General features: G+C 39.2%; 1 protein-coding gene across 3 annotated transcripts in view; it reads right to left on the bottom strand.

Annotated features, from left to right (window-relative positions):
* Positions 1–25,005, bottom strand: part of arhgef39 (Rho guanine nucleotide exchange factor (GEF) 39) — a 55,643-nt gene extending 30,638 nt beyond the window's left edge. Inside the window, exons 1-5 of one of the 3 annotated variants that reach the window (XM_058417607.1) lie at positions 24,929–25,005; positions 18,859–19,060; positions 18,062–18,156; positions 11,683–11,803; positions 7,612–7,730 (exon numbers count right to left, since the gene is read on the bottom strand). In XM_058417607.1, the coding sequence (XP_058273590.1) occupies positions 7,612–7,730; positions 11,683–11,803; positions 18,062–18,156; positions 18,859–19,008 (485 nt within the window). In that variant the 5' untranslated portion in view covers positions 19,009–19,060; positions 24,929–25,005. Of the gene's footprint in view, positions 1–7,611; positions 7,731–11,682; positions 11,804–18,061; positions 18,157–18,858; positions 19,061–19,975; positions 20,415–23,285; positions 23,433–24,928 lie in introns of those variants that run through there. The other 2 variants (XM_058417606.1, XM_058417608.1) reach the window with 2 other exon arrangements.
* Between the last annotated feature and the right edge of the window lie 1,413 nt (positions 25,006–26,418).

Here is a 26,418-nt window from a genome sequence, read left to right as displayed (position 1 = left end):
TTTCGGTTCTAGTGAAGGGAAATTGTAATGCTACAGCATCTTACACAATTGTGTGCTTCCAACTTTGTTGAAACTGTTTGGGGAGGAACCGTATGTGTGTGTGAGGGTCAGGTGTCCATATACCTTTGGTGTACCATATAATGTATATGGTAAAGAAGCAGAGAGAAAATTGTGATTATGAAGTGGATAACAGCTGTACCAGGTGAGAGTAAAAATGTGTACTGCAGAGACTGCATGAGAAACAAGTTCACCATGGTGCACACGCATCTCTGATTTGCAAAGACTGAGGAAAAATAACAATTTTGTGTCTTTTTTTATGGGCTAGTTTCAGGTCTTAAGACATGCATTGTGTGTGTGTGTTTTAATACTTGCACTGGAAACTATGCAACCCTGCCTGAATGTTCCTGGACCCCATTTTAGAGAAGCATTGTTTTAAATAAACCTTAACAGAACACACAAGCCTCTGAAATGCTTTATAACTGATTAACAATCAAGGGGGGGGATCAAGCAAAGCGTCTGTCTATTATGAGGCACTTAAAAAGAGAAATAATCTCGCCTCTTTTTCTCTGTGTCTCATGTTGTAGTAACAAACACATTACAGGCATTATCAGGCACGAACGCCCTTATTAGGGCTGAAGGGGGTGTGTGTGTGTGCATGCGGGGAGCAGCGGAAATCTAATTAAAGAAGCTGCTTTAAAAAAGGGAATGGCCTAATGAGCATTATTAAAGCACATTCCAAATAATGTCGGGAGAAACGTGCTCATTTAGCCACCCTGTCCCACTCATTAACACCAAAGCAAAGAGAAGATAACAAGACAATAACATAATCCGAGCCATATTTATAACAGTTCAGATATTCTAATGAAGAGGCACGGCGTGTTAGAAAGCACGGCTGGCCTAGTTACCGTCGCACACGCCCTGCCGCGCTAATGCCTTTGTAGCATGTAGATGTAGACGAAATAAGCTTCATGTTTTTAGCCCCCCCTCCCCATCACTTCCCTCTGAACAGACACGGGTCATTCCATACTTACACACATGTCAGTGCGGAAGAAAAGAGAAGAAATATCTGCCTAATTATTTCCCTTTAAATACGTGCATTAAGGATTAAAATTCCTAATTAAGAGACAACAGAAACTGTCAGGCTCCTACACGGGTTATTGAACACTGCACAGGCGGTTGCATAATTACGGCGTTTTAATAGCTTGCTGAGGATGAGCAAGACGCTTTGAGGTGGCGACTACACTTGCCAAAACTCGGCAATTAAACGGTAATCGGGAAGGAAAACAGACTGAGCATTGTCCAAGTGAAAAATACAGAGTTTTACATAGTTTGAGAAGGAAAAGCTTGGTCAGCTTGGTGTGAGTGGGAGAAAAAAAAAAAGATTAATTTGAAATTATTAACATCTCTGTAAACACATTAAACACAGAGTGATGAAAATCCTCAAGAATGTCTTATATTCTACATTCTATGTCTCTAACACACACCTAAGGAAAGGGAAGGAAAGGGAATAAACTAAAGGAATGAAAAGAAAACTAAAGGAAAGAAAAGGAAAGGGTAGGGAAGAGAAGAAAGAAAAGGAAAGAAAAGAAAAAAAAGAAAAAAGAAAAGAGAAAAGAAAAGAAAAGAAAAACTGAAAGGAAAGGGAAAGGGAAAGGGAATGGAAGAGAAGAGAAGAGAGAAAAGAAAAGAAAAGAAAAGAAAAGAAAAGAAAAGAAAAGAAAAGAAAAGAAAAGAAAAGAAAAGAAAAGAAAAGAAAAGAAAAGAAAAGAAAAGGAAAGTAACAGAAAAGAAAAGAAAAGAAAAGGAAAGTAACAGAAAAGAACAGAAAAGAACAGAAAAGAAAAGAAAGGGAATGGAAGAAACGGAACAGAAAAGAAAAGAACAGAAAAGAAAAGAATAGAAAAAGAAGGACAGTAAAAAGAAAAAGAAAGAAAGAAAGAAAGGAAGAAAGAAAGAAAGAAACTCAGGAATGACAGAAAAACAACAGAAAAGAAACAAGAAATAATAGAAGGAAAGAAAAGAATGATAAATGAAAAAAGAAAAAAAAAAAAAGAAAAAAAAGAAAGAAGGGAGGGAAAAAAAATCCTGCAACAGATAATACCTAATTACCAAAATATTAAAGTATGTAATGCATCGAAGCCCAAATAATAAGTACCTCTTAAACCTTCAATTCAAAAGTAAAACAGCAGAAAAATCAAGAAATAAACACATTCGATTCTTTCATTGCTTCCAAGAATTTTTTTTCCCCAATTGCTTCCAAGAACCTTCCCTCTCATGAAGCAGTTATCAGAAGCATTCGCGAGCTGAGGTCAACATGCGAAAGTCGATAAGATGAAGGTAATGTTATATTTACGGGATCAATAGCCGTGGCGAGAGTAAATGCATGAAATATAAAGCTCTTTAATGAGGCTGCTCAGTGTAGCAGCGCTGCTTAAGCAGATCCTTAAACCTCTTTGTATGTAGAGATGAAAAAATCAGGACAGCTGAGGTATGGGCAGGTAACTAAAGGTAAAGAATAAAAGATGACGGAGATCCTGAATCAGGAAAATAATCAATAAGGAGCTGATGCCACAGAAGTTTACAATTTTTCTATAAAAAAAAAAACTGCACATTTTTTCATCCTTTTAAAGTTATATTATAGAACATCTATAAAACACTTGTAAGTGCAGCTTAAGATGTTGAGTAAATATCTCCTTACATCTCCAAAATGTCACTTGGTTAAACAACAGCAGGCTTTTTTATTCGTTTATTGTTCTTAGATTTTGTGGTGTTTCCGAAATAAACTCTGTGATAAAGTATTTAATAAAGTATTAAAATGAGCGCATTAATATGAACCACTTATTTGTGTTGCAGCTTACAACAGTGTCAATTATAGCACAAAAAGAGAAAAACTGAAACTGAAAGCTCAGTGTGAGTGGCAGAGGAAATTTAGGATAAGAAAATAATAATTTTCAGTGATTAGTATATTTGTGTAAACAGAGCTGTCTAATATACAGCTACTTAAAACCTCAAGAAGAGAAGAGAAGGAAGGAAGGGAAGTACAGGAAGGAAGAAAGGAAGGGATGTACAGAAAGGAAAAAATTAAGGAAGGGAGGTACAGAAAGGAAGAAAATAAGGAAGGAGGTACAGAAAGTAAGAAAGTAAGGAAGGGAGGTACAGAAAGGAAGAAAGTAAGGAAGGGAGGTACAGAAAGGAAGAAAGTAAGGAAGGCAGGTACAGAAGGAAGAAAGGAAGGAAGGGAGGTACAGAAAGGAAGAAAGGAAGGAAGGGAGGTACAGAAAGGAAGAAAGTAAGGAAGGGAGGTACAGAAAGGAAGGAAGGTACAGGAAGGAAGAAAGGAAGGGAGGGAGGGAGGGAGGAAGGAAGGAAGGAAGGAAGGAAGGAAGGAAGGAAGGAAGGAAGGAAGGAAGGAAGGAAGGAAGGAAGGAAGGAAGGAAGGAAAGAAACAAAAGGAAGGGAGGAAGGAAGTACAAAACTGAAGTGGGGTTGGGTGAGAAGAGAAGAGAAGAGAAGAGAAGAGAAGAGAAGAGAAGAGAAGAGAAGAGAAGAGAAGAGAAGAGAAGAGAAGAGAAGAGAAGAGAAGAGAAGAGAAGAGAAAGAATGAAACAAAGAAACTCAAGTAAACTCAAAAAAGTACGTAAGTAGGTAATAAAGGAAGAAAAAAATAAGAGAAGCAGGATAGAATAGAAAGAAAGAAAGAAATAAAGAAAGAAAGCTGTTATTTGTATACCAGCTGATGAGAGTGTAAACTGTACACTGAAACTGCACTGTTGTATAAAAAGTCTTGACCAGATTGTTAATAACATTTTGTTATCAGTCAGTCAGATAAAACAGGTCATGAGGTCATCACTGATCCACAGTGGAAAAAGGGGAAGATGTGGTGGGTCATATGCGAGAGAAAATATCACGTAACATCAACATAAAAACAGAACATTTATCTTCCATGATTTTGCTGCTTATACTAAATTTAATTTAAACAAGTAGCTAATCTGATGGGGCAGTGGTGGCTCAAGTGGTTAAGGCTCTGGGTCGTTGACTGGAAGATCAGGGGTTCAAGCCCCAGCACCGCCAAGTTGCCACTGTTGGGCCCTTGAGCAAGGCCCTTAACCCTGTCTGCTCCAGGGGCTAACCCAGGCTGACCCTGCGCTCTGACCCCAACCTCCAAGGATGGGATATGTGAAGAAAGAATTTCACTGCGCTGTAATGTATATGTGACAAATAAAGGCTGTTTCGTTTCGTTCATTAATCTATAAGGGTGGACACCACAGCCTCACCAGGTCCTGGGTTCAATCCTGAGCTCAGTGGAATCAAATTTAATCAAATTGTGTCTCTTTATACCTACTGCGTTAACAACGTACATTCTTCCACACTGAACAGATGTAAGCATTTGAATTCTTTTAGCTTGTGATCTTTTTTATGTCAAAGCAAATTGGCGTTCTCGATAGAATAACCTGCGTACAACGTAACCCAGGGTTCAAAAGTGAAGCAAACAAATGCTTTCACCTTAAAAAGGAATTCAATCCAATGCTTTCTTTCAACTATAACTGGAAATCTCAGTAAAAGCCTCGTGACCCGTGAGCATTATACTCGACACTGACTGGAATGAACAGATGTTTATATGTAAGTTGCGATGTACTGTAATGGTGTATTAGGAAATAATGTCACCTGATATTTTTCTGTGTCTGTTCGTGTAAAAGTGATGCTACAAAACAAAAAGGGGAAGGTGAAGGGTTAACGATTTTACAGGTCACTGACCTACAGTTTATTCTCTAATTCAGAATTTTTTCAATGCAAACACTAGCCACAGATCTTGCCTGTATTCTGGGTCATGGTCACATGACAGAAAGGAAGCAACTGAAGACAGGATTATAAAATAGAGATCAGGCTGTGAATAGAAACAAGAAGGAGAAAAAATAAAACAATTTTCCCTTTTGCTCGTCTTGAGTAGCCACTGGAAACCACTAAGGGCCTGTTTCCTGAATTTTGTGTCTCAAGAAAATAAGCGTTCAGGGACTGATACCGAGTATGCCCTTACAGAAAACCTCATACAGCCTGCTTTTTTATTCATTTTTATTCTTTTTAGATTTTTCTGTGTTTCCGAAATAGAAACTCCAGTGATGAAGTATTAAAATAAATGATAAAGTATTAAAATGAGCGCATTAATATGAACCAAGTGTCAAATATAGCACGAAACAGAAAGAAAACTGAAACTGAAAGCTCAATGTGAGTGGCAAAGGAAATTTTGGATAAACAATTTTAAACACCTGTGGGGTGTTCCTGGTCTGCAGTGATCTATAAAAAGTGGTCCAAGGAAGGAACAGTGGTGAACTGGAGACAGGGTCATGGGTAGCCAAAGCTCAATGATGCACATGGGGAGTGAAGGCTGGCCCGTGTGATCCGATCAAAGAAAGAACGAAAGAAAGAAAGAACGAAAGAACGAAAGAACGAAAGAAAGAAAGAAAGAAAGAAAGAAAGAAAGAAAGAAAGAAAGAAAGAAAGAAAACGAACGAACGAACGAAAGAAAGGGAAGGAAAAAAAGAGAAGAGAAATTAGGAAGGAAGGAAGGAAGGAAGGAAGGATAGAGAAGTACAGAAACAAAGGAAGGAAGAAAGAAAGAAGGGAAGAAAAATGGAGTTCAGGGACTGATACTGAGTAGCCCTTTTAAACTAGGATGAGAGAAAATTAGACGATATCTTACTATCAAGGGATTCAGGTCACGGTACTATTTTCAGGAAAACTGCCCAAATTTGCTGTCATTTGATGTGAAATCAAACAAAATCCATTGAAATTTTTCCGAGCTTTGAGAAGAGAATTTCTATTTTTCCGTATAGGCGCACTTCACTACAGCAGATGGAGGTGTCAAAACAGAAAAAGTGCTCATATAGCATTATATAAGGCAGAAAAGACACACAGTTATGCAAGTGGAAGAAATTTAAAAGGTATAATTATCTCCATTGCAACGCTGACATCGTGTCTGCTTCTTTCATGTTCCAAAACTATATTTACAAAGTCGGAGTGACATGAAAGCCTAATTAAGATCGACTTGAGCAGCTTGATAAAGCAATGTCACATCATTTTCACTGGCTCTTAAGCATGTTTCAGCCCATTTCGCACCCTGTTACACTAATTAACAGCTGAGACCACGACCGCATGAAATTACATCCAACAAAATCGTCTGCTTAACAAAGGCGATTTTGACAGTTCTTGGACAGTCTAGAGGCTGGTGTGAGCGTGACATCAAACAATAATTATGTCTGTCATCAAAAAGCCTTTCCTCTGTACGTACTCTGTGTTTTGCGGCGACTCCGCCGAAGCAACCAAACAGAAAAAGGGACGACTCAAGCATGGAAAGCGTAACCTGGTGGTGACAGCTTTTCTGCACGGCTACAAGTGAGTCCCAACAAATCCCCCCTCCAAAATAAAAAAAAACAAAACAAAAAAAAAAAAAAACAAACCCCCCCCCCCCAAAAAAAAAAAAAAAAAATCAGTTTTTCCCCTCTCCCGTACGGACGCAGTCAGATGTAGGAAAGAGAGCGTTGAGTGATTTGACAGCCAACGAGAAGACTTTTGTCACGTCAAAGGAAGCAGACTGGCCAGTGTCAGGAGACACTGATGCATAACCAAAATGCATTACGTTCACTTCAGAAAATGACTACATATCCATGTTACCATCTTGTAGGAGCTGTCGAACGGCCGTAATCTCCCCGCAAAAGCAGATGGTTTAAAATGCACTGTGCTGGCGAACAATTCATTTCATTTGCACGTAATATGGAATTCAATGCCTGAGTTACTCTGACATCTGATGAGTCAAAACTTTCTGAGCCAATCTTAGTCAATACTTCAAGCGCTTGGGAAAAAGAAATATGTTCCACAGAACCGAAGAAGAGAGACACATGTGTATATATGTGTTTTACACACACACACACAGTATGCATTATTTAAAAACTACAAAGCAAACATAATACTGTGCGTGTGTGTAATACTGAGAAACAACAATGCCTAAATAATAGTGTGTGTGTAATACTGAGAAACAACAATGCCTAAATAATACTGTGTGTGTGTGTGTGTGTGTGTAATACTGAGAAACAACAATGCCTAAATAATACTGTGTGTGTGTGTGTGTGTGTGTAATACTGAGAAACAACAATGCCTAAATAATACTGTGTGTGTGTGTGTGTGTGTGTGTAATACTGAGAAACAACAATGCCTAAATAATACTGTGTGTGTGTGTGTGTAATACTGAGAAACAACAATGCCTAAATAATACTGTGTGTGTGTGTGTGTGTAATACTGAGAAACTAAAGTCTAAATAATATTAGTATATATTTTTAAGTATCTTTTCAATAATTAACTGCATATAGTTTGTGTGTGTGTGTGTATAATATTGAGAAACTATAAAGTCTAAACAATAATTTTATAAAGTATAAATAAGTATCTTTTCAATCATTATATAGCAATATAGCTTGTGTGTGTGTGTAATATTGAGAAAAGTCTAAATAATACTGTGTGTGTATGAGTGTGTGTGTAAGAGTAATATTGAGATAAGTGTAAATAATACTGTGTGTATGAGTGAGTGTGTGTGTGTGTGTGTGTGTGTGTAGAGTCACATACTGCTGAATGCGCTTTAGTGGAAGAGGAAGCAGGTCTTCAAGTTTCAGTTTGTGGAACTCGGGTCTGGCCTCCTGAAGCTTCTTAAATCGTCGGAACGCTTTGTTTTTCTTCAGCTGCACCTACATGAAACCGAAAAATAGAAAATATTCAACAACACAGCTCAGCACTCAAGCCATCACAATGTATAAAATCTATTAAAATACTTTACACAACAGTGCCTCCAGTGTCAGCACCAGTCAGAGTTAAGTTTTCCGACATGCCAAATTCATCAGGATAGTGAAATTAACCCTTTCCTGTTACCCAGAAATGTGCCAAGCTTCCCCCCCCAAAAAAAAATATTAATAACAGGAGCTAGCTTGTCTACATTCCACAACATTACATGTAACTATAAACGGAAAAAAGGCATGACTTGCCACTCTTTACTGAACAGAAAATTCTGACCAACTGCTATTGCATAAAAGGAATAAAACACTACACAATATTCTGATATTATAATATAATCCACTCAGGTGTGATCACAGTAACTGTCACTGATACAACATTTAATCTCCTCTGTAACTTTGTCATCACTTACCATGTCATCAAATCATGCAGCTAGCTAAACTGTATCAAGCGTGCACTGACCATTACACATCCACCTACACAGAGGTCGACGTCAGCAGCCAGACGGCAGGAACAAACCTCTGTTTCTCCTCAGAGCTCAATTTAAACCTGACCTTTATTTCTACATGTCACTAAAATAACTAAAACACAGCCTACAGGGTCAGTCTTCGCTCTCAGTGGTAGCTGGGGTCTTCATGTGTGAAGCTGAGAGACTAAACACACAGATATGTAGATGTGGATGGTCATTTAGAGAGAGAGAGTGAGTTTTTATTAGAACTGGTGGAAGAGAATGGTGACATTCTGTACATTGTGGTCCAAAAGTCTGAAAAGTCTGAAAATACTTGTGTTTTTTTTCCCTTAATACAGCAATTTTCATTATAATTGATATTAATGACAACTTAAGTGACAAGTGAAACATTTACATGAATTTCAGAGATTTTAAATATTTGGTTCGTCTTCGTTTTTTTTGCTTTAATGACATGAGGAAATCTGACCATTTGTTCAAAGCAGGTAACATACTTAATACTTCATATGTTTGCTAACATTTATACTGGGGGCTAGAAATAGTACAGTAATCCCCCTCTATATCGTGGTCCCAGTATATCACAGATTTTTATATGGAACATAACTAATTTTTTTGCGGATTTTCCCGGTATATCGCGGTATCCGCAAACCTCATAGTGAATTGTTTTTATGTTGAAATAAAAATATAAATAAAAATATAATTATTAATTACAAAATATAAACATTAATTAACGTAAAGTACAATGTTAATAATATATCAAATACTGTACAGCGTAGCATTGTTTAGGAAAGCGCAGTGCGGGGAGGCTGAAAATCAAAATACAGTAAGGCTGGAGGAACGTGTCTGGCCAATCAGAATGCCCCATGCATTTAATCACGGTTGTGATTGGCTGCTGGCTATGCGTGCAGCTGGGGAAAGGGAAGCAGAATTCTCCAGCATCCCAGTTCTTCGCATGTCACTGTCCTGAGCACCCAGCACTGCCAAGTTGCCACTGTTGAGCCCTTGAGCAAGGCCCTTAACCCTCACTGCTCCAGGGGTGCTGTATCATGGCTGACCCTGTGCTCTGACCTCAACCTCCAAGGCTGGGATATGCAAAGAAAGAATTTCACTGTGCTGTAACATATGTGACAAATAAAGGCTATTTCTATTGTATTAAAGAGTGTGGGAGGGTAATTTACGGCTTTAACAATAAAAAAAAGCATTTGGTGGTGGCGTCCGTGTATCGCGGATTTTCGTTTATCGCGGGTGGTTTTGGAACATAACCCCCGCGATAAACGGGGGATTACTGTACAGAATTTTTCTAGGAGAATGTGGTACCCTAGTGGTTAAGGTGTTTGGCTTCTGCTTGGAAGGTTATGAGTTCAAAGCCCAGGTCAACCAAGCTGTATAAAATAGTCTTTCTCGAGAACGGTGTCTGCCGAAATCTGAATGTAACTTTGAATATTAGCTCTTCAAGATAGTAAACATTTAGTTTATTAGTTTTAAATATTTCACATTTCTGAAACTTCAAGGTTTCAAGGTTTGTTTCACTAAAAATACACTTCTGAAAATGACAAGATTCCTGAACTGAAACAAGTTTCTCTTTTGCATGTACAGATTACAGACTGAACTGATTAAGCTTATATCAGTGTCTCTACAGCACAAAATATCAGTGTAGGATGTTCACCGTGTGAGAAAATCACTCTTTCACTCCAAAGACTGTTGTTACCACCATGTTAAACTGGCTCCTTACCTGGTGTGATCAGTGCAGGAAAACAGCCCAGGCATGATTAAAAATCAATCTGAGAAATATATGAAATATTGTTTCTTGAAGCTGAGGTCTTGTAACATGTTATAGGTAGAATTTTGGCCAGAACAAAACTTTGGAGTTTTTCATCTCTACCTGTTTTCAGGGAAAAAAACCAAACAGCCAGACACAGCAACATCTGAGGATGCTAGAAAACTGTGCAATTTATAGGGTTATTAATAAATAAATAAATAAATAAAATTAAATCAATAAAAACACCGGCATGTGTACATATTTCCATATCTAATAAAATTCATGAAAGAAAAAAAATAAATAAATAAAAATAAAGGTGTGCAAACACATTTAAATCTTTATCTATTATCAGAGCTTTAAATGTACTGAAAAGGCTGATTATGGATCTTAAACATAAACAAACAACTAAACAAATATACACCAAGATCTAATAAGCTAATGATAATCCTTGCCATTAAACACAAATAAATCTGCCCCTTGTATCTGGAAGAGATGCTTTATTAGCTCACCCCACGTCAATGACACAGTGGTGATCTGGAGGGACAGATTGCCGGTGTGTGAGTCACGCGTCAGGGCAAACATGCTGCTCTGTGTTCCTGCAATTACTGCCATGTAGGCCTAGTAGGGGAAATCGATGCTAACTCACACAGCTCGGTCCCGAATCGATGGGAATCAGTCAATTTGGCGCGGACATATCCCTCCTCTTAATTAAGACATTAATATCTGCGAAGCTCCAGGCTTCCCACGGATAAATAAGAGCAGATGTTAGTGATGTTAGCCTCGGCTTCCGGGCTGATAGGTGAGGAAAACATTTGGAAGGTTTTTTTTTTTTTTGCTCTTCCTAAGACGTGTTCGAGAATCACACTTTAATTTGATTCTGTCCGGTTTGGAAAAAGGCGCCTGTCTGGTAGTTACTGCTAGCATTAGCATAGTGTGGTGATAATTCTTTAACTGCAAGCTGATTTGGCTTAACAAGGAATCAGTCATCCATAGACGAGGGTACAGGTGCCATACTGAAGGAGGAGCTAATTAGCAGAGAGAGAGAGAGAGAGAGAGAGAGAGAGAGAGAGAGAGAGAGAGGGAGAGAGAGAGAGAGAGAGAGAGAAGATTCCCTATTACACTTTTTTTGGGGGGGCCAATTGACGGAGGCTGCCCACTTAAGTCAGGCCTAATGAGACGGGAGTGTTGGACTTAATGGTACCACTGGGCTTTGCCTGAGAGAGATCTGTTTGCACAGGGTGTCATCCACCAGCCTTAATCAGGTAGGTGGTGACGTTATTTTTTTTTTAATCGCTCCAAACGTCAATCATTTTGAGTGGCGATCTTTGAATTACTGACCCAACAGTGATTTCTCTTTTCTTTTTGCACAATGGGAGAATTTTTTTTTTTTACATTGATGAGCAACGATCCAAAGGTTTAATAAGTTCAGACTAATTAGAGCTGAAGAATGATCTACTGTCAATCTCACATATTAGCATAGATCTATGACAAATACATATTTATGAATGTATAGAGACAGGCATAGAAGTAGCACAATAAATGACAAAACAAAGACTTATCCAAATTACAAGTGAAACAGCTGAAATTCTAATGGAGAGAATAGAGTTTTGGGAAATTGTACACGGCTCATTTAGGGATCATTCCGATTTGTTAAAAATAAGAATGCAGGTCTGGGTGAACTCACTGCGAGGGTCTTCTTTGCTGCTTGGAAGTTGTCAACGTAAGTAGTGTAGAAATGCAGGTGAGGGCAGAACTGGTCAAATCCGACGCCGAAGTTGCTGTCCTCCAGATGGCCGAGCAGCGTCCTGGTACGAGCACAAGACATTTTTTTTAAGCATTTAGGAGAAGTCATTATCCAGAGTGACTAATTAAACTGATTTATAGCCACTAATCAAAAATATATAAATAAAACAACTTCAGTCTACTCCAGATGTCTGGTGAACCCCTTCATATAGTGACCTGTAAACATTTCCTACTATATACACCTCTCTGAAAACGTACAGACTTTCCTGACTCTGTGTAATACAGTATAGAATAGCATTATTAAACTAAAAAGAGTGTAGATTTCGTCTAAAGTTTAGCTTCTGACTGCAGGAGCAGCACTACAGCAGACATTTTGGCAGTGATTACAGACTGTCCGTTTCACTGCAGCATGCAGCCATCCAGCCAACCTGATCAAAGCATGACATTCACTGCATGAAGGGGGAAAAAAAAACAACACGTTTAACCAGCAAGGTTTTAGACATCTTTAAGCAGACTGGCGTTTTTTGTTTTTTTTACCACGGTGTTTGTTAAACTGGCTCCTTATAAAACATGATCTTTGCAGAAAGACAGCCTTGGCAACGAGTAAGTAAACACAACTGGGTGTCATTCTGCTGAAATATATTTACAGTTTCTTAAAGCAGGGATGTCAAAGGATGTTGAAACCCACATTTCTGGCCAAAACCGTCAATTTTTGGCCGTTTTCCCAAACTACCACATAAATAGGCCAAGATCTAAACCAGAGTCTACTGCCATTAACTTAAACCCCTTTAACTATTTTTACCAGAAGACAAAATTTGTCACTGTTTTGTTGTGTTCATGTTCAGCATTGAATTTCAGTGTCATGTCACACTCCACAGTGGTGCTTAATGGCTTCTATGAAAGTAGACAGGCATTTTAAGAATTTGCAGTTTTTTAGAAGTATGTCTTTTTTTTTATTTTACCTAGCCTACTAGGCGCCATATTTTTTCACTGTACAGAACAGTGCCAAAAAAACCCTCAAAATGGTTATTTTTTATTTCTATCTTCAAAGTAAATGTGGATATCAAACCCATTTCTGCTCTCCGAGATGCCTCAAGTGCTTCTTCATGAGCGTCTAAAATCTGAAGGTGTTATCTTCAACCACTAAAAATCTGTGCAAGGTTATCCAACAGAGGGGAAAAACCCACATCTCACAGAGAAAGCCAACAGAATCCTGACTCGCTTTTATATCAGACTTGCTGCCTTAAAATAATTCATTTGTTTTCACTGATCGAAACTGGTGTACTGGTTAAAATGGGTTACAAAGGAATTGGTAGGAAAGTTAGTACAATAAAAAATTCACATTTGAATTGCACACTTGTTTTATTAATGAGTAGATTTCGATCCTGCTTGAATGAGTGTACAAGTGTTTAGAAAAGAGGTGGGTCTTTATTTAAAAGACAGCCAGTTACTGAGCTTCTCAAAAATCAAGAGAAAAGCCTTGAGGTGTATTTTCCTTATGTCCTGAGAGATGAAGAGTCAAGAGAACATGATACACAGCAGTATGATTTGTCAGTTATGTAGCGGTCCGTCTTTGGCTTTGTAGATGAGCATCAGAGTTCGAGGTAACGTGGGAAGTCAGTACGAGATCCGTTTTTGTTGACTTCATTCGAAGGATCTGCACATCAACAGATCGCTAATTAACTATAAAACATATGCTAGATGTAGGAGAAATATTTGCACCGTATAACACACGGGTGCATTGATGTTGGTAAATAAATACAGCTTCACCTGGCAGCTTTCTCCCGAGCCGGAGCTCCCGTTTAAAAAGCGTTCTGCGTGCACAGCCACGAACGAAATATAAATAACAAAACGTAGTGCTATTTTGAAAATTGAAGCGTTTGTAAAGTGGGAAAATAACGAGGAGGGTTATGCAAAGTTCGTAGGTAGAGCTGTTTGCAAATTAAAGCATTTGTGCGGCATCGAGTAAGGCCCTGACAGTTGGCTGTGACAGTGGTTCAAGGCCAATGCAGTAGGGTTAGGGCCTAAGGGCATCACTGTGGCATTTTCTACAGCACAAATCCAGGAACAAAACACTCCCAAAGTGGAGCACGCATGCACGCAGACGCCTCGGCTGCCACGCGCATTACAGCGACGCAGACGGAATTCAAGGATGTGAGGGAGAGGGCGCTGACGCTTGTGAGGAAGCTTATTATCCAAACTTACAGAAAGGTAGCACACACACTCACACACTTTCCCTCTCTCTCTCTAATGATGTTCCCTGAGACTTTACATCCTTACATACAGGAAGAAGGAACACTTTTTTGCAGTTGAAGTTGATTTAAATAGATTTTAATGAAGTTGCAAGCCAAAGGTAGCCGCTGTTCGTAATCAGTAGATGCCGGAGAAGCCGAGAGAGTTGTAACGAGGGCAAAGGCCGGAGAAAAGCTGTGCAACCCATTTCCCTCCTCTCACAGCCAGAGGCTACTGTAATAAATATGATATTACGAATTACATTTTTATGTTTTTTTTTTTTTTTTTGGAGAGCAATTAAATTTTTTGGCCACCAGGAAGACGCCAAAGATAACATTAGCATTCCTTGTGTGCCGTTTTAATCCACTTTAATTTGTAGCAGTTGCGACATCTGGGGTGGGCACAGACTCGACTAAACAATAGCTTCGTTTTTGGAGGAGTGGGACAGACGAATATTAATTATTAGCGCTGCGTAATTAACACACAAGCGATCGAGAAAACAAGACAATACTCAGGAAGCCAGTTTTGGTCCCATTTCCTTCCATTTCCAGAGTCATGATCCACACACAGAGCATCACTCAGCCTGAACACACCTTTCCTCACCAGCGCCAGTGAGGTGTCCTATATAAGAGCTATTATTAGATGTTTGTGCACCACATTTACATTTATAGTCACTGCATCCGTTACATATTTACTTTTTAAGTGTATTTTTGTCTTGGCACAATCCCAACGCTTGTAAGCTAATTAATCTGGAGAAATTATGATACTATGAATTATAATAAGCTAAGACAGCCATGTGTAAGCGTAAGCGTTACTATTTACATTAATTCTTTACATAAACCCAGAAATGCTATGTCTTAAATTAAAATTTCAAGATATTACGTCTAAACAACAAGTTATAATGTGGATGATTCAATAAATCTTATTAAAAGACTGTTAAATATTCTGTTGAAATAAGTCAAAATTGTGAAACATTAAGTGCACTTTAACTGCACAATTTTTAAGTTCAGGGCTTCTGTAGTTCTTACACCTAATAGGACACACACACACAGTCCACTTTATTAGGAACACATGTGTATTCATGCAATTGTGGCAGCAGCACAATGTAAATAAATCAAGAGCTTCAGTTAATATTTACATCATACATCAGAGTGGGGAAATTTCACCGTGGCATGGTTGTTGGTGCCAGAAGGGTTGGTTTGAGTGTTTCAGAAACTGCTGATCTGTTGGGATTTTCACACACACAACAGTGTCTAGAGTTTAGAGGAAAATCCCCAGAAGGATATAATAAATCAAATAATCACTCTTTACAACCATGGTGAGCAGAAAAGCATCTCATCATGCACAAAACACTGAACTGTGAGGTGAATTGGCTACAGCAGGGAAAGGACAAATTGAATTCCACTCCTTACAGCCAGAGCCATGAATTTGAGGCGTAGCCTCATCAAAGATTAAGAAAAAAAGGGACTCTAAACAGGGCTCCTGAGTAAAATGGCTAAACCGTGGATGTTTGCACCCCTGTTGCTTGTTGTATTTAAAAGCGTCTTTTCCTGGAAACACAGCCAATCAGATCACAGCCGTAAGATTCTGTATCTTCTCTCCAGACAAGTGTACAAAACATATCATTCACTCAGCGAGCCATGAGCACAATGTCTGAAGCCTGGATGATTTACACTGAAGCACTTTTACCCTCAGCTCCTGACAGCTAGTTTATTTTTGTTATAGTTTATAGATCTACAACAAGATGTCTCTTTAGCTGACAGGTCGGTGTTCAGAATGATATGCAGACGTGATTACTGCTAATAACAAGTCATTACCTTAAAATGGACTCCATGCTTTGACTTAATTTGTACGTTCAAGAGTCGCCATCTGTTGCAAGATGGAGTTTAATCGAACCCCAGGCAGACCTAATCGACAGTGCGCCACTAAATAATCAAGCCTTAAGGTGTTTAACTTGCAGAGACTTGAATCGTGGGTGGGTGAAATGAAGATCTTATTCATGATATTCAGAGAGAAGATCGGTGTGGTTTGACTTTAGTATAAAAAAGATTAATAATAATAATAATAATAATAATAATAATAATAATAATAATAATAATAACTTAAAGCCATGCTTAATTTTTTGCTGCAATTTATAAAAAAAACTGATTTTCCTACATCAAATGTTACAGCACACCTGAAGACCTGACCCGATAAGTGCAGATTAGACAGCTCCTACTGTCTGTTCAGGGATGTAAATTGAGAGGCTGGCATTACGGCTCATGCAGACATTCAATAACCGATTCTAATGATGATATATGGTAACTGAGTACCAATTTATCCAATACATCAGCCTCTGTAACTCAGCCCTCCATCTTCATTCAGCCGCCGCAGCCCGTCAGTCTGGCAATGATGGGAGCCTCCGGGACTCGTAGTGATTCATTATTCACACCGCAAATATGATTCTCAATCAACACGGCAGAGGATGAGTCCCTTTCGCTGCTGTCACGGGTTTTGTCTTGCCGCTCGTCTGAAAGGCTAAACGTGTGCGCGGTCGGTGTGGAGCCCAACACTGTCCGATCGTGTTAGAAGCCAGAAGATCCTATTAGACGTGCATCTGTATTGATCACTTCATTAAACATGTCAAATGCCAGTCCGGCTTCAGGTAAGAAAAATAAACCCCACAAAACAAGCTGGAGGCTTTATTTCTCTATTGTTATTGGACACTACGAGAGGAAATTTGGCTGCTTTTGTGCTGCTTTCATGTGCACTAAACCTGCACCACATCAAAAAAAAAACAACAAAAAAAAAAAACAGCTCTTCACAACAGCTCCTTAGTCCATACAGAGAAATCCAGCGCTCACGAGAGTGACTTCTTGACACTTGTTTAGTTAATTTGGTAGTTTGTTCTACCCACCCTGGAAGATCAATGCTCAGGCTGGACTTCAAGCTAGCTTTTTTCTTCCTCCCGTTGTGTTATTTCATCTTCGTCCTTTCATTTCTCCCTGGCCCGGCTTTTCATTCGGGCCGGCTGTCATGAAGCGAGGTTCCCTCAAGCAGAGAATCCGAAAGGCCCGCTCGCAAGTCACAACTAGACTTCATAAATGAGTACTGAGAGCTCCGGCCCCCATTAAAAACAGCAGGCCTCGTAGCAAACAAGCTGCTTTCTGAAGCTCAAGCTGCTACAGGAGGGTTAGAAAAAGGGGGGAAAAAATAGAGTTGGAACGTCCCTGAAAAATGCATGTGCTTCTATTCAAAAACATCAGCATTTATTAAAACATGCTGTAATCAGTGTGTGCTGCTTGGAGGACATAAGTGCCAGTCATTATGAGGAAGAATGGGGGTGATAGTGAGTGTTTGAGCAGAGGAGTGCAGTTAGGAGAAAGTGCAGCTGTAAGGAGCTTCATTGATTCCTGATTTCACTTTACACAATACACAGATAAGACTCAGAACTTCATTTCACCGTCAGAACGCAATTAGTACTCGCAACCTCCTTATTCTCTTGAAGCGTTATCTCACGCTGTCTCTCACCACCTGTATGTCTCCTGCTCCCCTATGCCACAGTGTCTTCTCTTCCTTTCTTTCAGTCTTGCGCTCTCTCTATATCTTCGTGTCTGTTGCTTTGTCTTTTTTTGTCTTTCTCTCACTCTGTTGCATGCTCCATTTCTCTTGCTCTCTCTCTCGGTCTCTCCATGTCTGTTGCTTTGTCCCGATTTCTCTCTCTCTCTTTCTGTCACTCTGTTGCATGCTCCATTTCTCTCAGCCTGTCTCTTGCTCTCTCTCTCTCTCTCCCTTTGTTTTTCACTCTCAGCGTCTCATATATCCTCAGTCGCTTTCTCTTTCTGTCTGTCTTCCTGTGTCTCACTCACTTGTGCTGCCTGTCTTTCTCTCTCTCTCTATGTCTCTGTCCATCTACAATAGTTCTGTCTCTTTGTACATCTCTTCTATACTTTCTCTCTCCCTATTCATCTCTCTTACTCTACCTATCTACTTCTTTCAGTCCGCCTCTCTCCCTTAAACTTCTCTCTCCTTCCATCTGTTTCTGTTTCTCTCTCTCTCTCTCTCTCACACTCCAGCAATATGCAGTTAATTATTGAAAGGATACTTACTGGTTTACTAAATGAATTGATTTAATTGAACTGAAGATGCTCTCTCTAATGTCCTGCCTCAGGGTTCCTTTGGCCTTCAGAATCTCCACAAAGTACTAGAGAAGAGAAGGAGAGACGAAGAAAGAGGAGAAAATTAAATCGTTCCGACGCCTCTCGTTCATAACTCTTCATCTTGTGAGTGTCACCTTACACCCAGCACACCCTTGAGACACACAGGAAAGCATTTCGCATCAATGGCACCTCAATTATTTTTAAAAGGTTAGGCGCATAACTAATTCAACACGACCCAAGGGCAGGGGAAAACCTGAAGGAGAATATATAGATTCTCATAAAAATGTGCGTGGGGTTTAATAATCAGCCACTTACCTAACAAAACACGCTGCAAAACAAGAGGAATAATGCGGTATGCCGTGCTCGCTCTCCGGGTTCAAATATTAATCGTTATGACGCATGCAGAAACAATGGCAAATACAGAAACAGCTGCAGTGCTCTCAGGTCATTTAGGAATAAATTGAGCTGTGCAAATTGAATGTGCTCAAGGCCTTCGGTGAGTTAGAAACCACAGAAGGAAAATTGTGTGTGATAGTGTCGAGAATCACTCAAGAGTAAAATAGAAACTTTAGGAGTGCTACTTTCAGGGACGGAAAGGAGCGTAACTCGGAGATATCGAGCAATTACTTGCAATTTCTGAGCGGCTTCGACGTTTCTGAATAACAAAAAAACTCCCTAAATTCTTAAAAAGCAAATTACTGTTGTGTGATTGCTGAAATGAGATAGAGAAGCACTCAATTCCTCACTGTGGTGATCAGGTCCAGCTTTTCACAGTATCTCTGCTCACTCTGGACCAGCTCTCTTCCTGTCCGCTTCCTCTTCCTGTCCCAGCGTTCCCGCTGCTCTTGAATACTGCGCACGCCTGTAGGAACACACGGGCTCGGAGAAAAACTCATAGCTGTCCAGGGGAGGTACCGGCTCCAGACCAAGGGACGGGTTTCCTTTATTCTGAAATAACATTTGATATTCGTCATCACAATGGCAAAAAAACAATCATGTATTGAGAGAACTAGCGAAGACACACCGGGGGGGATATTATATCATCTTTTATGGTTGATCAAATTCCTGAGTGGATGTCCTTGATAATTTGATTAGGCCTGTCATGCTATTATTACTACTTACAGATCAGGTCATAAGTTTACATACATCTTGCAGAATCTACAAAATATAAATCATTTTTAAAAAAGGGGGTAGGAGGGTTGGTTTTTATTTACTTCCATCCTGAATAAGCTATTTCACATAACAGATATTTATACACTACCAGTCAAAAGTTTGGACACACCTTCTAATTCCATGGTGTTTTCTGATGTTTATTTCTTTCTACATTGTAAAATGGCCGAAATACACAATAATCTCGTTTGAACAGTGGATATTGAGATATGTCTGCTACTGATGCTCTGTAAAGCCTTCATAACGGCTCTAATCTGAGGTGTTGTTAATTGGTGATTTCTGAGGCTGGTAACTCTAAATGAACTTCTCCTCTGCAGCAGAGGTCAGTTTTGGTCTTGCTTTACTGGGATGGTCTTCATGTGAGCCAATTTCATCATGGTGCTTGATGGGTTTTGCAAATGCACTTGACGATACTGTTCTTGCAAGAACTATTCCAGAACACCTGACCTTCGTGTCTTAAAATAACAACTGACTGTTTTTTGTTGTCATTACATATGGATTACTTAAGTCCATGTGTGTTATTTCATAGTTTTGAAATCTCCAGTATTGTTCTAGAATGTAGAAAATAAATCCCTAAACAAAAAACATTGAATTAAAAGGTGTGTCCAAACTTTTGACTGGTAGTGTAAATAAAAGACACAAAAAAATGAATGTACACAAATTTTACATATGGTTTATTATTAACACTGATACCTGGATAATGAACAACTGTTTTCATGTTTTCTGACGCTTGTTCATGAGTGATCCATCTTTTAACATGGAGGACAACTGAACGACTCGAGCACAACTATTACAAAAGCCACACACAATCACTGACGTTCACGAAAGCAACGGTATACACATTTACATCCGGGAAGTGGAGGGGGTGTAAACTTTTGAACAAGATGACCAGTGTAAATTGATATTCATTTAGTGCTGCCGTTCAGAAGCTACAGAAGATATTGAAATGCTTTTCCGGAAGACAAAATAAAAATTTAGGGCTTCACAGGTTTTAAAAGTTCAAAAAGGATAAACGCAACATAAAGATCAGAGAGCTGTCTTTGGGAGAAAAAAGGGAAAATCAATCAGAGCCTCTGCATAAACACTGGGTACAGACAATACATTTTGGAATGTCCTGGTGTAATGAGGAGACGTGAAAAAGGTCGGCCAGGGAAAACGACAGCAGTCGATGACAAACATTGTGAGAGCCGTGAAGAAAAACCCAAACACAACACTCAGTGACATCGACAACAACCTCCACAGGGCAGGGGTAAGGGTCTTATAATCCACTGTTTGAAGACTTTTGAGACCAGATGCAAACCACGCATGAGCGGTAATCTGAAAGGTCAGATTGGATGGAAGGATGGATGGATGGATGGAAGGAAGGAAGTGTTTTTGCAAGAAAAGTCAAGATGTGCCACAATGGACTCTTAATAAACTCTGTAATAAAATCAAAACTTTAGGGGAGTGCATACTTTTGCAACCAGGATTATTTTTTTCCTATTTTTCCTAAATGTGTCTGACGGTTGTGTTATAATTTTACATTTTTATCACAAAAAACATTAGGAGGTGTTCAACTTTTGATCTCGAGGCAGAACATCTTCAGCGTGTTGAAAAAACAAGGAGAATTGACCTTGTTGTTCCAAAACTTTTGGAGGGAACGTATATTGCTATATACATATAGTGCATGGTAGAAACGCCATTAAGTATAGTGACAAAGTTTGACATATCTCCCTCCCTGATCCTATGTAAATTAAATTTTTTAGCAACTCGACTGCACGATTGAACTCATGATAAACCATATGTAGGCCATCAGCCCAGTCTGAACCTCCAATTAAAGGAACGCGGTTACACACATCCGACACACACTTCCCATCACTACGGCACATTCTTGATCTATGACCTAGCCCGCTCTCTGCTAAACACAGTTCCTCCATCACTATCTCCTGCTCTTTCTTTCTCTCTCTCTCTCTCACTCTCTCTGTCTCTCTCTCTCTCACTGTGCCCCAGCTCTAGGGTGTCCTCCCTGCACTGCCTCATTAGTGTCAGCTCTAATGGAGCATCAGGGCAGGAGAGAGGGACAACACCACCACTTTAACAGCAATTAACCCTTGTGCTGTCCCCGGGGAAGCTGGCGTCAGCCGCTCTCTAACATGGTAAACAAGCCACCTCCATCAGCGCGAACCAAAGCAGGGGGAGGCTCGAGCTCTTCTCCTAAGAGCCGGTGTACGACGGCTGCCAGCAGAGCACTCATTAACACCTCGGACCAGTAGCTTGACTGCTAGCAAAGGTGGATTATAAAAGGTGCCATAACAATGTGCTGTTTGTCCACTTTTGTGCGGCCGTGCTTGCATAAGCAGTGTCAGTCACCTGGCCTCGGCTCAGCTCGCGTCTGGCAGCCAAAACAGCACAAATAAGCGAGTTAAAAAGTCAGAAGTGATAAGTACACCATGTAGCCCTGGTTATATCTACAATAAGCAAAAGCCAAGATGTTTTACTCTAAATTGCATCACTTCTCTTGCACAATCATCCAATTTTTAAGGGGATACAGCAGCATTTTTGGCCAAGTGAAGCCAATTAAAGGCCAACTGACGAGGGCTAGGGGGAAACGGTGCACAGTAAGCAAATCAAAAGCATTCAAAGGATAAACAGGCGTACGCACAACGGGCTCAGGTTCCAAATGATGACTTTCTGATGCTCTAATTAGGATTTATGGGCTTTCTATTACCGCATGACCTTGCAAACCGCTCACAGAAAATAAGATAAGCCTATTTCTAGACTTTATTCCTCGTTTCAAACTTGAACTCATATTCTCTTGGTAGGTAAGATTGCTTATTTCTCTAAACAAACGCCGGAAATAAGCGAAACACAAGAATCTGCAGTATTACAATCGACAATTGTCCTCTTTGGAAATGAATAAAGCAGAGAGACGTAACTCTAAACACCTTGAGATTTAGGCAGACTGTGCCGATTATTTCTATTCTATTTATCGCACCAATAAGTAAAGTGACTAGTGATCGATGAAGGCTACAAATAAAATGGCAACGGAGGCAGACAGCTTAAATAAAGTCACACAAGAGACATAAATGAGACATATGAGATATAAAACAAGATGTTGGCTATATTATAAAGTGAGGAAATAAAACACACTCATGAGTGCTGTCACAGGAAAACTTTCAACTAACTCAAAGTCTTGGAAACTAGTTTATTTTCCTTAAACAGCAGCATATCCCAAAGCTGTTTATTCCTCTTATTCAACCGTACTTTCCAATGATTACACTTAGATTTTATTGCACAAAAGATGACATGATTTGTATCCATTTATAGTTACCCTTAATGTTATGGAACATCCATGAAACAAAGTAGTCATCACTCACGTTATATCAGCTAGAAAACAGGCGTCCCTCGCCAGCTTCTGTTTATTCTCTCTCGCAAAATTAATAAGACAAATAAAACAGCTTCTCATGCTACCCAGAAACCACAAAGCCCTCTGTTCATTTATGTAAACAAATCTTGCAATTTAATAATGAGCAGATGGACCAAACAGAAAAATCAACCCCATGCTGCCACCAGTTATATTCATTTAGCTTACTTCAGGAAAGGAGAGTAATTAAAAACCGCAAATACCTAAGACACGATAAAATGTTATATAATGATTCCTGAGGCAGTGATAAGAAACAGAGGCTGCAAACATGTGCCGTAATTAGATACATCTGAGTCCATCAGCTACAATTTACTGTTTATTTATTCATTCGTCTTCAGTAACTGCTTTACCCAGGCCAGGGTCATGGTGGATCTGGAGCCTGTGCCAGGAACACAGGACATGAGGCAGGAATACACTCCAGATGCGCCACCTGACCAACACACAATTTTACTCCCTACATAATAACAGACTGAGGTGTCACTACTTTCTCCCTCAAAATGCTTGATAAGAAAAATAATTTAAAATCAATTTTTATGCTGTATTTTTTGCTGTCATGGTTTGGGTCTTTTAAGTTGTCTTTATTTGTCACATATACATTACCATGATACAGCACCCCTGGAGCAGGTTGGGTTAAGGGCCTTGCTCAAGGGCCCCAACAGTGGCAGCTTGGCGGTGTTGGGGCTTGAACCCCGATCTTCCGGTCAACAACTCCAGAGCCTTAACCACTTGAGCTACCGCCACTAGTTAGTCCTCACAGAGGGAAGTTTTACTGCAAATAAGTACAACGTTAAACTGTGATGAAAGATAAAGACAGAAAGAACTATGATGAAACACTTCTACACTGGTGGGCATGGGCTCTTCCAAGATGGCCCTGCCCCCGTCCACTGGAATGGCTTAATGAGAATGAAAATGCTGGAAATCATATGCTATGGTCTTATTGTTTTGCGAGCAAGCTGACAAGATTTCATAACTTTTTTAAAACCCCTTTAGCAAACATTATTTCATGTTTAAAAACAAAAAATCTAGTGATTTTTTGATCAGACTGTCCTACATTTGATACAATTTGGTGTAGATCAAGTGGTAAAGACCTGAAGATCAGGGTTCAATCAGGGTTCTGCCACTGTTGGGTCCTTGAGCAAGGCCTTTAACCCACCCTGCACTCTGACCACAACCGCCAAGATTGAGATATGCAAAGAAAGAATTTCACTGGGCAGTAATGTATATGTGACAAAGAAAGACAACTTAACTCACTGCTATTACCACCAACCAATCAGCAATCACTATTGCTCCTACCAACCAATCACTATTGCTCCCACCAACCAATCAGCAATCACTATTGCTCCCACCAACCAATCAGCAATCGCTATTGCTCCCATCAACCAATCAGCAATCGCTATTGTTCCCACCAACCAATCAGCAATCGCTATTGTTCCCACCAACCAATCAGCAATCGCTATTGTTCCCACTAACCAATCAGCAATCACTATTCTTTTCTACTATTTCTATTTCTTTTTTGCACCGATTCTTTTTGCCTGTGTTCTGCACAGAAGTTTTAAAACGTTGGTTTGACTCAGTTTGTCAGTACATAAAAAGACGACCTGTTTATAAAAGAAACATGTTATCTATTATTTTCCATTCTGATCATACTCAAACATGCATTGCACAAATCTTTCTGCTGCATCGAACAACTTCCGATATACAAAATGATCACGACGGACGAACAAATATGCAAATTAGGTCTCTTACGTCACTTGGCAACTTCTGAACACATGCATTAACAATATTCCCATGCAAAGAAATCACTAGATGTTGATCAGTCCAGCACAATCTCAGAGACATGTCCAGTCTATATGGGGCACAGTGAAGATATTCTGAAGGCTTCTCTCATTGACCACATGTCTGTATATAGTTATTTGAGGAATGTTCTCACCACACCCAATGAAATCACCAGTCGTTCTTTTTACTCTGAATGTAATGTAAACTATCCAGGCGATCGTTTGTTTTTTTTCCTACATATAAATCCCCCTGCCTAATGTATGTTACTTCTCCTAAACAGCCCTCATCATCGATTATTTGTTTAGGTTTACTACCACGAGGGGAAAAATAAAAAGTATAAGAAATGGCACGGTTTGTTAACCAAAACAACTTATTTGAATAAACATGAAACATAATCAATGGAGTCCTTCGGTAATTGTTTATAACGATGCATATTATTACAATAATAATAATAAACACGGACTAACCTGACACAGTGTGTATCCTTTTCAAATTGAATCCAGGCGGTCTTTTTTGCCAGTTTCGGAATTTCCGGATTTGCGTCGATTTCTATTGGCTCTCTGCTGACGACGTCTCGACGTCACGAGCTGTGTCTTGGGATCACGCTGTCCCAGCTGACCTCCCAACAATAATAATAATAATAATAATAATAATAATAATAATAATAATAATAATAATAATAATCGTTATGTTTTAATAGAAAAGTGTAGACGTAAAGTTATAACAGACAGAGAACTTCAGCAGTAATCTGCTATATTAAATCAGCCTTGAAATACAAAATAACTTTCATGAAGAGAAAGAGACAAGACAGAAAATGGCAAAATATTATGTCTTATTTGTTTATTTTGCAAGCTGGAAGAATTGCCAATATTAAAACACCGTTGCAGACTTTCAATGCTCAGCTTTATATATATATATATATATATATATATATATATATATATATATATATATATATACAAATATATATATATACAAACACACACACACACACACTGCTGTAAGAGTGTTTAGTCAAAGACAGTTAAGTTGGTCAAGGATCTGACTTCTAGCAAGCTGAGAGAATATAACACCTTTTCTAAGCAATTTTGGTAATAAGTAGTTTGGTAGTTTGGCTAATAAGCTTTTCTTTTTGGAGACTAAAATAATTTGCCAAGCCTGTGGATCAGGGAAGCTATATACGTTTCAACTAATAATGCAGCAAGTCTAGAGTATTGGCTTAATCTGTAATATTTATAGTCATACCATGAAATTTAAGGAAAAATCCACTCAGAATGACTGAATGCTCATTTATCTTATTATTATTTTATATCTTGTCATTATTTTCTATCTTATCATTATTTTTCATCAACATGTTAGACATTTTCATTAATGTTTTTGTACAGCCCCTAGAATGCAGCTTGAATACCTGCTGAGAGTGATGCAGCGGCATTTAGCTCTTGCTTCATTGCTTCATCTCTACATAAAGAGATTCAGCAGTGCTTTAGCCCTTTAGTGTGTCCTGCTCTCTCTGGACAGCACTGTGTGTGTGTGTGTGAATTAGCAAGAGCCAGACCACCCACTTTAAAGTTAAAACCTTATCATTTCAAATCATCATATCTCTGACACCCCAAAAACCCACAAACACATACGCAACCCTAGTAACCCACATTAGCAGGAACACTGACATCTAGTGTTGCCTGTATGAAGGTAACCAGCCCACACACCATATTTCAGATTCCAGAGCAATAAATTCATTTTCTCTTTATCCATAACACATTTTATATTATGCTCCTCTCATATCTGCAGTAAAGCATCACCAGACTAAGACTGTATACTGCTCTTTTGTGAACTAAGAAACAGGACCTTGATGGTGTTCATAAAACACACGTCATACAGCAAGATCTATGGACGCTTGTCTCTGCTGTGGTCAAGCTTCTGAGGGCTAGGACAGAATAAGAAGACAATGAGGAGGATG

This window comes from Hemibagrus wyckioides, linkage group LG19 (assembly GCF_019097595.1).
Source record: "Hemibagrus wyckioides isolate EC202008001 linkage group LG19, SWU_Hwy_1.0, whole genome shotgun sequence".
NCBI lineage: Eukaryota > Metazoa > Chordata > Actinopteri > Siluriformes > Bagridae > Hemibagrus > Hemibagrus wyckioides.
The sequence above is the reverse complement of the archived record's forward strand: the minus strand, read 5'-3'. Positions and strand labels throughout refer to the sequence as shown.